The 15,421-nt window shown below is 47.0% G+C and overlaps 1 protein-coding gene across 2 annotated transcripts in view; it reads left to right on the forward strand.

Annotated features, from left to right (window-relative positions):
* Window positions 1–15,421, forward strand: part of Orp8 (Oxysterol-binding protein-related protein 8) — a 137,504-nt gene that overhangs the window by 33,541 nt on the left and 88,542 nt on the right. For both annotated transcript variants that reach the window (XM_050184735.3, XM_050184738.3), the window contains exon 3: window positions 12,872–12,964. In XM_050184735.3, the coding sequence (XP_050040692.1) occupies window positions 12,872–12,964 (93 nt within the window). The remainder of the gene's footprint in view (window positions 1–12,871; window positions 12,965–15,421) is intronic.

The following is a 15,421-nucleotide window of genomic DNA, read 5'->3' on the forward strand; positions in this document are numbered from 1 at the left end:
GGTTGCGGGATCGAATCCCGGCCACGGCGGCCCCATTTCGATGGAGGCGAATCGCGAAAATACCCGTGTACTTATTATAATAAGATTTAGGTGGACGTTAAAGAACGCCTGGTGGTCCAAATTATTTTGGAGACCCCCACTACGGCTTGCCTCATAATCAAATCATAGTTTTGGCACGTAAAACCCCATAATTTAATTTTTGTTATCCATTGAAGCACAAAAGTAACTGGACCGCCAACGTATTTCTTCGCAATTTCAGTTCGGGAATTATCTCGAAACTGGTGTCGTCCTGAGAATACGGGCATGCGATTGGATCTACCTCGCGAACTTCCACGCTACAATTTGTAGATGTCAACATATGCTGTAAAATGATTAGTAAGAAACTTAATTAGTGAATGTTAATCAATTAAGCATTTTGATTTATCGTCCAAATAATGTCTGCCTGTTTGTGCAATCCAGCTCAAGGATTGTAATTGTGTTATCTGCCACAGATGAGTTTTAAAAATTTAGTCATGCATACATACATATATATATATATATATATATATATATATATATATATATATATATATATATATATATATATATATACAATATGGTGTTTTCAACTACGGTGTTTTTCGTATACCTTGCCGAGCTGTGCACCTACGAAACGTTGAACCATGTCAGTCAACACGTACAGCTCAGCTGCGTGCGTGTGTGTGCGGGGCAATAGCACAGTCGATGCAATTGTCCTGCGGCTAATGCGCTGGCTCGCACGTCTGTGTTCTCCTCGGAACCGAAGACAGCTCACGCTCAGGGACGCAGTAGCGTTTCAACTCGATTCTTATCGCCGCGACTGGTGTGGTGCGACAAAAACATACAAACAAAAAAAAAATCCGGCAGAACCCCGTCTCGAGACGATTAATTGTAGGCGTTGATGCGAGTAGCATAGAATACTCGTAACGACACACCGTATTGGTCACCGCCGAAACGTGCCGTGCATGAGGCGTGTATACTGCTGCCGGGCTCCTCTCCGGCGCTTCCCTCTGGACACGCCGCGCCCTCTGGCGCCGCCGCCGCGAAGTGTGGCGCCTTGTGAATATTTATTCGGGCATGATTGTCTAAATATATATGTTGCGGGTTCGATTCCTCCCAGCACCGGGGAAATTTTAAATATTCTTTTTTGCACAGCGGCCCGATGCTGTACTTATTAGACCACACACCGTGACCGTGTGACCCAAGTTGGTGGCGAAAATGGTTACAGACAGATAGAAACATAAATAACGGAAAATGCCCGAAGTATCCTGATAATGATAACCGCAATAAAATATATGCATATCCCACGCACTCTGGGAGTCGATGTTATATGCGAATCATTTTGCATGTAGCTGGTTACCCAGCAGCGTTTGGGGTGCGATTACTAGATGGGCCAACGTGTTTTGTGTAAAGCGAGCATTTGTTTGACGCGAGCCTTTGTGTGATGACAGAAGACGGCGACCTTAGTTATGGCTGTCGTGGCTAGAAGCATAGTATGGTGGCGATGGCAATACGACAGCATTTTTGTTTTGTTTTGTTTTGTTTTTATTGTGAGAGGAAACGTTACGATCGGTTCCGTTACGACCCGCGTCGATCCCGAAGGCGGCGCGCAGTAGTAGTAGTAGTAGTAGTAGTAGTAGTAGTAATTGGTTGTTTACTTGTTTAAATATATAGATAAATCGAGGAAAAAGAAGAAAAGGTAAAATGAGAAAATCAGGCCTGCATACATTGACGTATGCACGTAATACCCGCTCGTAATTGGACTTCCGGACGACTCGTGAGCTTGATGCACAGCTGCGTTCAACTATCACGGGGCAACACAGGAACGACGCCAATGAAACGGATGGAACGGCATGCTACCAGACACACGTATACAGTTGTCGTGCTCGCTGACGGAGAGGAGTGTGACGCCGTGGCCTGTAACCACATCATTGTCTGTGCCGCGGCGGCGGCCCATCGGGAATCACTCCGGCGCTGTATGCGCGCGCTTGGCCGCTCGACGTGACGGAAACGGAGCGCGCGCGGTGAGAGTGATCGATGTCCTCTTCGGGAACGAAGCCTGCTGTGTGGCCACAACCTTCTTTTCCTTCTTCTTTTTTTTTTTTTTAAGGGGAAGGGGCTCTTCTCTGTCCTCTCTTGTCCCAGCGTATCGCACGTGTACGCAACCTCTGCAGCGTACAGGTGCGCTAACGAGTCCTCTGCCTGCAGCTGTGTCCCCTCCATTAAGTTACCGAAAGCGGAAGGCCGTGGGGGCGGCTCAGTGAAGAAGAGAGGAACCGGCGAGAGCAGCATTGATCACTGGGAGATGGAAGGAAAGAAGCCTGTCTCACTATTATCATTTCTTTTTTCTCCGCATGCCTCACTTGATTATTTTTCCACCTGTTTTTCGTCGTTCCCCTTGCACTTCTTAATTCCTTGGGTCCTCGTTCGCCGTCTTGCTTTTTTTATACCCCAAAAGCTGTGGTCTTTTTTTTTTTTGTTTTTAACGCAGCAGCTGACGCTAATTTCCCTATGCGCCGTGTGCGGTGTTACAGCCAATGTAAATGAGATGTGATCGCCCCACGGGGCGCGCTTCGCGTTGTTTTTTGGGTAAGTCACTGCGTCGCGTCGTCATATTAGAGACTTTAATAACTTTGCTGACCCCGCGGGCCCGTTACGCCATCTTGCTGGCGCTTATAATGCGGTATTGAATTCCGTTTAACGGCTCGTGCAAATTGTGCAGGTCGCACTAAAGTGCAAATTTTGACGTTCTGCGCGTGGAGTAACCTGAACGGAATCGTCAGCTTTGCGACATTTTATTTTTTTTGTTCGCTTTAGCTCCTGTCCAAGGTCGCAAAGAACATCGTTGCATAAAAGTATTTGTGCTGACGACGTTGAGCCTAGCTGCTTGCCTCGCACATCTCACACCAAATTGCGTAATGTACTGACAGGCATATGTTACAGCCTGTTTACTTTGTAGTTTTCCTAGCGTGGCTAATTACAAACTGCGACGGAGGGGGCGTTCGTTGTCGAATGTGCCTTCGTCGACTTCGCCTGGATGTCGCTTACACGAGACAGTACGTAAAATTCGTTTTCAGAAATTCAGCGCGCTGTTATGCCTCACCTGCGGTGTTGGCGACAATCGACATCATTTAATTATTTGCACACGCTCTACAATTTCGAGAGCTCTCTTGAGGAATGCTCTATCCATGCGTCACGACACGTGACTGGAGCTGCGGGACGTGGTTGGACCGTGGCAGTGTCCTGGATCTGAACTGTGGCTTCCTAGTACATTTTGCGCGCGCACGTGATATATACACACACATATATATATATATATATGTATGTATATAGTCGTATCATAAGAAGCCAACAAACACTGACACTAAGGACAACATAGGGGAAATAAATTACTTGTGCTTAATAAATGAAATAAAGAAAGATAAATTAATGGAAATTAAAGTGGATGAAAAAACAACTTGCCGCAGGTGGGAACCGAACCCACAACCTTCGCATTTCGCGTGCGATGCTCTACCAATTGAGCTACCGCGGCGCCGTTTTCCCATCCATTTTATTGGGTATTTATGTGTCCTAGTAGAACCCTGGGAGTGCTGGCTAACACTCCCAGGGTTCTACTAGGACACATAAATACCCAATGTGTGACTTCGACTGGCTTTTTGACTGATTGACTTTTCTTTGTTTCCTTATTGCTTTAGTTTACATTTCTTATTTCTTTTATTTAGGTTGCGTATTTGGCATCAAGTAACGGCATGCCAGTAACTGTGTTTCTTTTTGTGACTTGTATGTACAATTCCTAGCCGTGACTGCGCGATAACGCGAAGTGTTTCAAGCGAAGGAGATTGGACCTCTCCGCTGAAAGTTTCCCATCTAGTGCGTTCAGGCAGCAGCGGCGGGGTTTTTCTATCAGGCAAGTGTTGGATCGTTCTCCGCAATCGAGCGAAGTGAATTGCACGCTCAAATTTCACTCGGAGCAATCGGGCAATGGTCCGTAGAAGCCGTGGGTCCGGAAAGTACCGAGATGAAAGACAAAAGATTCCCTGTCGAAGAGCCCATTGTCAGATTCTCTGATAGGCAGTTTCATTTCTTGGCCAACTCAGTCAGTTACATGGGGTACCACGTGATCAAAATAATAGCCTTGTGTTGTTCTGTTTGGGTTTTCATATTTATTCGTGTATGCGTTTGGAATAAACTTCAATTGTGAGTTAGCGCTTGTCCTTGTGTCTCCGCGCAATTTTTTTCAGTATCCATTGTCAGATTTTTGTGCTCGCTCATTGCCTCTCGTCCCGGCTTAGGTTCCAGGGTTCGATTTTTCTCCGTGCAGGGTTAGCGATGGCTGTGCGTCGTCCGGCAGCTGACCCTTCGGATTGATTTCCGTTCCAACGCGGATAAATTTGTAAAAGCTCCTAACGTCTCTCTCTCTTTTGTTGTTGATATCGTGGGTTGATTGTTCTCGACAAACGTTAAAGAGACGAGGAGAAACTTCCAATCAGCTTGGGGGGATAGTGTATTCTTTCAAAGCTACATTGTTTGTTGATTTCGCGTTAACAACTTTTTTTTTTTGCGATACACTTAAATTACGATAAAAAAATAGGTTCAGCATTTTATTACCTTTTTTAAAATTTCGCGCCGAATTCAGAACGCCGGTACGTCAGTGTGACGACACGGATTTCAGTCCTTAACTTCAAAGTTCGCATGTTTGCGTCTTGTCTCGCTTATCAAATCTCGCTTTGTGTTGAGAAGTTTTGTTTTGTATTGTAGTACAATAATTCTTTATATCACTTTAAATTTTTGTTCTTTAGTGTCCCTATAAGCGATACTTTTCATTTTGAACTTTCTGCGCTATGATTATAGACAGCGATGGAAGATCACATGACGCAAGTACTGACTTACAACCGAACGTTTATTTGTAAGAATTAGAGAAAACAACGTAAAAAAAAAAGAAACTGGATGCGTACATGTTTGAGCACAAGTTTTATAAAGAAAGGGCCTAAGTTGCCTTACATCAGTGTAATAAAAGCATTATGAGCCATTTTCAGAATAAGAAAGGAAGAAAGAACACATTGACTACTATATCTCTTGTTATCTGTAGGAAGGACATCTCTTCGTCATGCCCTGATAAGGAGAGCTGGCTGACGCATTTCCTCCCGTTATTCTCTGTATACTATGTCTCACTTATTTCCATGGTCGATTAGTCATCGTTAGTAAACAAACAGCTAGATGTGCCTTAGTAAGGCAACTGCGCCCTTCCACTGTAAAACCTTCGAGTAATACGTGCACGCATCTGGTGTTGTATGTTGTTTACTCAAGAAAAAAGTACTGACACGAAATATTGATCTTATCTTTTTTTTGCGTTATATGAACCTCTGAATCCCGAAACTATATATAAAAATTTGGAGGACGCTTAGGCTTCGCCTTTCAGAGTGGAGCGCGACAGCATTCAAAGATTCATGACTGCTTCTCACCCTTCTCGGCAACTGCAGCGTATGTAACCGTAATGTTTACCGGGAAAAGCTGGCGGTGAACGCTATATATGCACGAAGGCGGGCTTTCTGGTAGAAACGCCGCCTCTTGCGTTGGCCGCGATGCGGAGGAGGCGAGCGCCATCTGGAAGTGTTGGAAGGAACCGGGCTTCGTGGCCTCGCAAAATATTCGCGAACAGGCGCGCGCAAATGGCGGACGCCGTGGCCGGTCTATGGACGGTAGAAACGCTGGAAAAGGGGTTTGTGTGAGTTTTCGCGTGACGAAATTATGTTTTCCCGTATATTCAAATTACAATCCGACGCTATAATGTCCGTACGTTGTGTGTAAGTCGTACTTGACGATTTTTCTACGTATTTAAGCTTTGGAAATTCAATTAGTTCAGTAACTTCCTTGCGCCCCATGGAGGGCCTGGGTATGGGTGGTTAGAAAATAGTTTTGCCGAAGCGATGTCCTACGCAGGACTACTGACGCGCGTCGCCTAATTTCCTGCGGCAGGGGGCTCTTAACGCTTTCGCGTTAATACTGGCCAGCGTCAGAGCGCCCTAAATAACTTGCTTAGAGGTCGGCGAATATTCGTAGTTTTGAATACGAATCGAATATTACACGCCAACTACTCATAATCGAAAAGGAGCTATTCTGTATTTTCAATAATCGATAGAACATTTTTTTTTTTTTGCTACCGAGAGGAAAGGTGCAGACTACCATAACCGCAACCCAAACTCACCAGGCAACAACAGACGATCCTGCGTCGAGCGCAAGCGAGATCGCTTGCACGTCCCGTACTGATGAACCGCATGTACCCTGCGGAACATGATATGCTCTGTCCTTTTTGCAAAAGAGAAAAGGGCACCATGCGGCACGTCTTGGCAGACCGACACCCCCAATCCCCAACCCCTTGAGCGATGGGAGACCTTGTTATCCAGCCCCGCCCTACCGATTCAGCTCGCACTGATGGACAGGGGCCAGGAGCTTCTGGGAACATATGGGTCCCGTAACTAGGGAACCACCCTCTGGTGCCTGCATGCACCACCGATTTATTTCGGGCCCAGTAAATGTTGCTTCATCGTCATACAGCCTGCCGGGAAAATATTGTTGCTGTTCTCCGTCTGCTAAACTGTCAAAAATCTTGAGAAGTGAAACAACGGCAAAAGTTTTCAAAGGAATGCAGAAACAGAATGAATAATGCAAGCTTTGTTTTAGATTTATGTATTATGCAGTCTGTTCAAGTATTTATCTTTACTCGCAACTGGTCCTATAACGAGTTTTTTTCTTCACACAAGTCCTTCAGCAGGCTTTTTCTTTTTTAAATCACAACTGCGCCTGTTTTTTCGGCAATAATTTATTTAGCGTTTTTCTAAAGTTCGATTTCGTACAGCAGTTATTCAGTCTTGGAAAGCTTTTTTTGCAACGAGGCTCTAAATATGTTGAGAGGCTATTGGTGCAGTTCTTAATGGCAATTAGTAATCTTGTGTTTTTACGACATTATTTGTCCCTGATTATAAGCTCTCTCTCTCTCTCATATATATATATATATATATATATATATATATATATATATATATATATATATATATATATATATATTGATGATCGAATGCAGGCTCTGTACCTAATTGTGCAGAAATAAATATACCTGCTGTAAATACGTTTATGCGTCTGCGGTTGACTATTCGATATTCGATACGTGCAATTCGTGCTCGATTCGTATTCGAACTCTTCGGTAGTCGCCCCCCCACCTCTAGATTTATTCTAGAAACTTTTCTACGAACCGAGGCGGTGTATGCGTCGTGACGTCGTCACGCAGGTACTGGTCACGTGGGAGCAGGACGTCGTGACGTTTACGGTTTTTGACACGCTCTTCGGCTCGCTCGGTCGTCTATGCTGATCATGTGAAACAGCCTAGGCGACGCCCGCGGCTCTTTTTGCCGCGCCGGAAAATCTCGAAGGCGACGCGTGCTGGGACTTACGTCATGTCCGGTAACCATCGGGTGCGCGCGTCGTCAGCTTGTAGGTGCCGTTTAAAAGCCGTTAATAAGAAAATTGGCCAATCACTAGCCTTGAAAATTTAGCAATGTTTTTTTCAGTAGTATATATTACTCATTTGTATGACCAATTTAGCCAAAGTGGAAGTGCAAAGCAAAGTGGAAGTGGAAGTGCAGTTTGACTTTAAGCCAGCGTTGTCGGAAACTAGCTGGGGCGGCGGGGAACAGCGCTTCTACTGCGCTTCTTCTACTGTGCTTCTACAGAAAGACTAGTAGCTCACTTTCACCGGCGGTTTAGGTAATCGCTCTAAAAGTTGTAAAGATGGGACATTGTTTTGGGACAGACTACAAAACACTCTGGACGAAGACATTATTTTGAATCAGTTCGTCTGATTTAATTGTTTCTTATGAAGATTTCATGTTATTTTACATGTATTTCCTAATTGTACTACATAGCTTATGAAAGACGCGCGTGTTGAACCGCATCGCTAAGTGCATCGGTTGAGTTCAGGCTATAGCCGGAACTCAACCCGAATTCGACCGATATATTTTAGAACGTGCCTGAACCTGAACCTAACAAAAAAAAAAGTATAGCCGTGACCGCGCTTCGGCACGAAACGGTTCAGGCATATAGGATACAAACGGGGTCTCAGTATACAAGCGATTCTTCGAAAGAATTACTTTTCGGCCGACGCACCCCACGAGAACATCGTTACGACTCAGGAGTAGCGTTATGTGCCAGAATGGGGATAAACGGTATGGGCTGATAACTATATATATATATATATATATATATATATATATATATATATATATATATATATATATATACGGTCGGCCACCTCGGCAGAGACGCTTGCACTTCTGAACTCGGCCATGCAAGTTGCGTTCTGCGGCCAAAACGTTGTTTCAGGGGCGCTGCATGCGGAATCACTGTTTCTGTTCAAGCTCTCACTATATGGCCGTTAGGCCAGTCTCGCTTTCTATTACTAGATAAAGAACTGAGACGGTGACCCAGAGAACAAAAAAAAAATGGGGGGGGGGGGGATTGGTTGACGATTACACTTCTTGGTAATGCGATCTTTGAGCGTAGCTGCTGCCTTAATTATATCAACAACAGACAACCGCATACAGAACACGCAGTGCCGAACGGAGGCGGTTCTGCGTTTCGGATTGGGCAGCACACATTGCGATCCACCACTGTCGAGCCGGGGCTCCGGCGACGCGCCATCACGCCATCTTATAGTGGGTCACCGCCACAGAGAGGGGGGGGAGATAGCAATTATTAATGTTTCTTCTGAAGTGGTGGCATGAGGAAACGGGTGGAGAACGGAGGTATTAAGTAGAGGTCACACACTCATTCACTCACAGACAGGCCTCAATGTGGCCGCACAAGGTTGGGGTGGGAAGTAGAAATAAGGGGACGAAACGCTATAACGGTCTTTTGAGTCACCGCAACGGCACTGCACCACGTAAGAAGCATAGGGCAAGAGTGGAGGCGGCAGAAGGACAGCCGGGCGCAAACACTGCCAGAGGCGACAAATGCCACTGAGGAACGCGCCCCGCAAACGGGGAAGCCAGAGACACGGCTGAGAGCCGTACAGCCACGCGACGCGGAGACAGAGGAGCGGAGAGCCGTAGATCACGCGCGAGGCGGCAAGCAGCGCCCGCCGCCGGCACCGCGGCAGTGCCGCGATAGCGGGGGAAGGAACGGAGAGGGCGGAGTCGACGGTAGCGGCGAGAGTCACCGCAACGGCGCTGCTCGGAGTAAGAGGGCGAGAGGACAGGCGAGAACACGTGATCCGGCTTTGGAGGACAAGGGGAGAGCAAGACTCGCGCCGCGCGCGAGAAATGGCAGCAGGAACGCGCGGAAGATGACCTTCGTTACGACGAGGGACGACGGCGCCGCGAAACGCAGGAACGGGCGCCAAAGAGCTGCGTTATAAACAAAAAAAAAGCCAACTAGCTCAGCTCCTTGTAACAACACTGCCGTCACTAATGAATGCGTCACCTTCTCAGTGCCCGGTGACGACAGCTGTAATAGGCGCAGGAACTTTTCTTTTGTTGCGTGCCACTGTTCAACGAACGTGCTGGCGCCTCCAAGCAGAGCACAACGCACGTCGATTTCTACGGGTCAATTCCAGGCCACAATATGTCTCATTGGACAGTTTTTTTCCGGGTTCAGTCAGCGCAAGGCTCTGCGCCACGTGAATGCGTAAGAAAGATCGTCGGGGTGTTCGGCACAAACTGTCCTTGTTCATCGCTCCGAGGCATCCATCTTCATATCATTCCGATGCATCAAGCGCTCGCTAGCTAGCTCGAAGCATTGGTGCCATGCGATTAGTGTATGTCGTACGTGGTACCTTTCGCTTTTACTCTTGTTACGAAGGTCGCTTATGGCCAGGCCCTGCGGCATCGGTGGAGGCGTAAGAAGAGATCGGCGCCGAATCGAGCGCAAAGTTTGGTTGGATATTGCCTCCTGTTCAGGCGCTCGGTCAACCCATATCCTTCCCTTCTCGCATGTAACGCACGTGATGCCTAGACGGAGGAGCGTCGGTGCTGTTGCTTTCACGTCGGTGTCACAGCTGTGCACTATAGCCTTGCTTCGTATCTACGCCGCAGTTTTGTTTCACGATTGCTACTCTTCTTGCATCTGCGTACCCTCCCGTCTTTCGAAATGCTCACTGTTCAGCTCTATACCTCCGAGAACGGCGAGGTAAGGCAGGCATTCATTAGTGCTTTCTTGTATCGTTAGTTAAGGCGTCGTGTTGCTGTAGGCTTTCTTTCTTTTTTTTTTTTTACCCTGAATTAGCCACATCCTATTTCGCTTGACGACACAAACTTGGCGAGCGTGCCGCCAATGTAAAAAAAAAAAAAGAGTTGAAGGAAGCTATTTCTATTGTGCTTCTTTCTTTACTTTTGTCCTTTCAGATAAATGTTATTATTTTGCGAGGTACATTCAGCTGTGCACTGCATGCTTATTAGTTGCTCATTTCTATGTAGTTGATTTGTGGAAATTGTGATGCACAAAAAATAAAGTGCTCGGTAGTCGTGAGACTAGCTTACTTCATTTTGCTTCAGGATTGTCGCGTGTAATCTTTGTGCAAGTGATATACTGGTACATTAGACTTAGTAATATCTTTTATCCTTCGATATATTCACGATACTTTATTTTAAAAAGTATGCCGTGTTACATCGCTAAATTGCAACGTGCCATTTGCGAAAGAAAAACCTTACGACAATTCGGTTGTGACCGGGAGGATTTGCTTTTACACAGCCGCGCCCTCGTACGCCTCGGAAGACTAGTATTTTCTTCTGGGTGTGTGCGAATATTCGAAATTTCGGATGTGAATGGTATATAGTACTTGCTCTACTATTCGTACTAGATTCGAGAATTCACTGCTCGCGGTTTCTCGGATATTCGTTTCGGTCGGATACTATAGGGGACGACAACGGTTCTTGCAGTTACAATCGAGAAAGAATTATGCAAACGAAGAATCCACTCAATGATTCTTGTTTAGCACGACCGCAGTTTCGTAGACGATCGTGTTCCTGAAGATGCCATGTCGCACCATGGTTGCGTTGAGTAAGCACGCCTCGTCTTATAGGCAGCCTATGAATTGGCGTTTTCAACATCGACGAATAAATTTATTATTTCACCAATCTCATCATATTTGGATTCCTCAAAACGATGTGCGGGCGTTGTGGAGTTTCCCTTTGTTCTTCGAATAAGCACTACGCTCTACCGCATGCAGCTGGCGTTCCCCCTCTCTCTCTCTCTCTCTCTTTTCTCATTACTTTCAATGTAAGCTTGTACCAGATGTGATCATACTGTTACGCTTTACATGTATAGAATAATGTAAACAAGCCCCTCCCCCCCCCCCCCTTTTTTTTTTTGCCGAGAGCTGCGAGAAATTTTTTCGCTTTACTTTTTTTTAAGAATTGAAAATAACCGATATTATATTCGATATTGGACGCACCTTTTCCTCTGATACTCGTATTCGGTTCGAAATTTTTTTCTGGTCAAACGGAAAAGAGAGAGGACGCTTCGAGGCACCGCAAACTGTTGCGACGACAGTGCCTAAGATGAGTCTTTATTTGTATGACTGCTGTAGCTGTATGCCACAATAAAGTTCACTGATGTTAACATAAAAAAAAAAAACGAAAAAGAAAAGAGACCGATTTGGGTCTCATGGGTGCTATGGAGCCAATTTTTTTCCACCTCCTGACAAAGCCTGCCCGTGAGCCGCGCGGACAAGTCGATGGCACTGTGCAGCATGGCGCCATAGGGCAGGATAAATTTTACCGTGCTGAAGCGGTTCGCGAACCGTTAATTTTTATATCTCCGAGCCGGAACTGAATCTGACCGAATTCGGAGCCCGCTGAAGCAGAACCGAACCGGTATTTTTTTCCTTCCCTGTCAACACCTGTGACAACCCAACAGCCAATACGCTTTGACAGAATCGTTGTTTAAATGTAGATGTGAACTTATTTTTGCACATTTTCGAGAAGTTCGCAATTTGACCTACAAGTGCCGCCCCAAACCACGGAGGCGTACTGAGGAACTGGGAGGCATACGCTCTTATATACAGTTACAAATGGCACAGGTTGTTTGAAGTCTCTCCTCACCCGACATACTGTACCGGGCGTTCGAAGTGCCCGCTGCCTCGTCTGTTGAACGTGGGGCGAGAAGCTCTGAGAGCTATCGAAGTACACTCCAATGTCCTTCGTTCGCGGAGCTCTTGGGAGGAGCACATCTTTAACGCTATAGGGAAATAAAGTCCTGCAAGGACACCGAATCCTTAGTGTTGATGAAGCGTGCTATTACGTTTGGCCTCTCCTAGGGGCGCCGCGCGTATAATGGATCGATTCGATCGATGCTTTTCGACGTGCCGTCAAACTTGAAAAAAAAAAAAAAAAAAAAAAAAAACCGAGAAAAAAAAGGGAGGGGGGGGGGGGAACGTAAACGTCGACATTTTGCGTTTGATACGATCGTACATACGGTATAGCAGGGCTGCGCGCTGAATCTCCCGCGAACCGCCTTTCCCTTTCAGCGTAATGATCATCGTCAGCTTTCTCTGATGCAAGATTTGAAAATACATTCTTGGCGCGACATGATTCGCGCGATATCAAAGACGGGCGCCGCGGATGGCTCAGTGCTTGGCTGTCAGGTTGTGTGCCGCTGAGCACGAGGTTGTGGGTTTGATTGCCGACCGCGTCTGTCGGTGCCTATGGTGCGGAATAAATAATAATAATAATAATAATAAAACAAACTTGGAAACTTAATTGAAGCCCCCCCCCCCCCCCCCCCCCCCTTCCTATTACGGTGGTTCTCATAGCCCGAGTGTTGTTTGGGACGTTACGTTTCAACTTCAGTTGTTTTCTCGCAGATTGCGCGACTCCGGTGGGCGCTGCCAACAAGACCCTGGGCTCGCTCGGACCCCTGGCACGGTCCACGCCGCTCGCCGCGTCGACGGTCAAAGGTGTGTGTGTGTGTGTGTTTGCACGTGCCCTTTTTACAGGATTGTGCGTCGTATATGTGCATCGTGACACGGATTAATCGACTGTTCGTTTATCTCTAGTGCGTCGATTTACGCCGTGAAGTATTCACCTACAAGAGGAATGAGGCAACACGTACTACTCAGTGGACGGCGGTTTCTCGCTGCCCGCTTCCATTCACACTGTAACGAGGGAGGCGCCGACAGAACAATCGCCCCTATTTTCTTTCGCTCTTTCGCCCGTTTTTTTCCTGGTCGGTGGCCGGACTTTTTCACCGCTGCTCTCACGATGCGTGGGTGTCTGCATTTGTGTTACTCCAGCTGGCGGGGTGCTCTTTCGTTTCGGCAACAATAGTTCCGCATGGTTCTTCTGATGCTGCTCTAAAACTTCTAATCTTAACTGTGCGCACATTTATCGGGCGTGATGTGCCTTTAGACTATAGTTGTTTGAGAACACCAACACCTTATGTAAAGCGAGAATGGTCGAATGAGTATCTGGGCTCCGGGGATTAAGCGAGCGGGGAGAGAGAGAGAGAGAGAGAGAGAGATAAGCGCAGACGCGCAGTCATTACTGTCGCGGCGTTGTCGTCACGCTTGTCGCCATGCCTCCGACGTCGCGATGTCGCGCAATTCAGTTGTCGTCACGTCAACTTGGGCGTGCAGCCCTCGTCGTCGTTCCGTCATCATCTCCGCTGTTGTGACTCCTTCGCCGTCACACGGTTGTCGTCATCTTAAAGTGCCGTCTACAAAAAGAAAAAACGATTATTATTTGCGCCACCTTATCACCAAACACCGTTATCGATTGTCGGTAGTACATTTCGGAAGTAGCATTGCTAGCGGGTTCATTTGATTTTTGTGGCCCGCACATGCTGTTCGCTTACTTTTGACAGTCATCTTCGATAGTTCCTGCAACAGTTTTATCTTTTCTTTTTCTTCGAGATTTTCGCCCTTTCTCCAACAGCCACTTTCTCAACTCTGCCCTTTTAGATTGTCGATGGTGTCGCTGCGCTACTGCGTGGCACCTTGAGCACGGCTCGCTTTTTCGGCGACGTCTCGCGCCAACCAACACCTTTTGTTCTTGCGCGCGGCATTCGTATCTCTTCTCATAACGGAAAGTAATTTAACCACCGTGTTAGTCCATTTGCGAGAGGCCTTCTTTGCCCTAGGTTTTCGAGTTTACTATACCACCGTATATACCTATGTTATCGCCGTTTGTCTGATGCGGCTATTGGAAACATTGTGCCGGATAAAAAAATATATATATATGTGCTTTGGAGTGTACACTTGTAAGCGCCGATTTGTTTTCTTCTTTTTTTTTTTGCGACTCAAGCGTGGGTGGCGCTTTGGTTGTTGAGTATGAGATGTTTCCCAAGATGTTCACCAAGCGAGACCTATTGTTGTGCCATTACCACCAGCCCGGATTCCGAATCTACAAGATGCAGAACTTATTCTGCGAGCGCCCTTTGGACAAACCCGGGGCTGCGCCGAAAGGCACAGCGCCCTAATTCTCCCTTGACAAGTCAAGATGCTGAGCCGTCAGGCAGCGGTGTCCTGCAGAGAAGTGTCGGCGAGCGACATGTCCAAACGTGCCACCAAGTGCCAGACAGCCCGGCGCCGTACCTCCCTTTGCCGGGAGGTCACCGCGCCCGCCAACTTTGAACGGGGTGGCCAGCGCGGTCGCTGGTTGGACCTCTCGGACGACCGTCGAGTGCTGGCTTTGTATTAGGCCGTTTGAGTGACAATGGTTTCTCGGGCCATTATAAGCTGCGACGCGGCCGCCTGGAAAACCGGATCCGCCGACCCACCGGGAGCCAGTGCCGCTCTCGACTGGAGTGAGATGTGTCACGCGTTTTCGCCGGACGTCGCCGTGCGGGAACAGTCGCGTTTGCTGTGAGCTCTCGGCACCAGTGCCGATCCGATCATGTCCTGTATAATGACCTGTATATAATGTATAAAATCCCTTTCGTTATTCTCACCGACGCCTGACTCGGAGTCTTCGCTACCAACGCTCTGTCACGAAACGGGTGACGAGCGCTACGGGACCACCCCAAAGTCGTGATAGTGGTGGCACCGGTGCAAAGTCGTAACACTATACAGAATGTCCACCTTCCAGAAGTGTTCGGATTCAAAGAAGGTTGAAGGATAAACTGGTAAGCAGTCGAGGTAAGAGAGGTGTAGAGTATTGGTGGGAAAAAACAACAACACAACGACGAGATTGATATAATGAGAGTCGTTGCAAGCGTAGCTATAGCGCTACAGTATAGTGATAGACGGAAGTTCACATCGGGATCGGATAGGCAAAAGGGCTATAGATGGCGATAGATGTAGTAAAACATGATTAAATAAAGCAGGCTAGGGGACTATTTGTCGCGCCGCCCCGTTTCGAATGGTATTCATTAAATACGATCATTATCACGTGGGCGTTCTTTTATTATTATTATT

The sequence above is a fragment of the Dermacentor andersoni genome, chromosome 4 (assembly GCF_023375885.2).
Source record: "Dermacentor andersoni chromosome 4, qqDerAnde1_hic_scaffold, whole genome shotgun sequence".
NCBI classification, from domain to species: Eukaryota; Metazoa; Arthropoda; class Arachnida; order Ixodida; family Ixodidae; genus Dermacentor; species Dermacentor andersoni.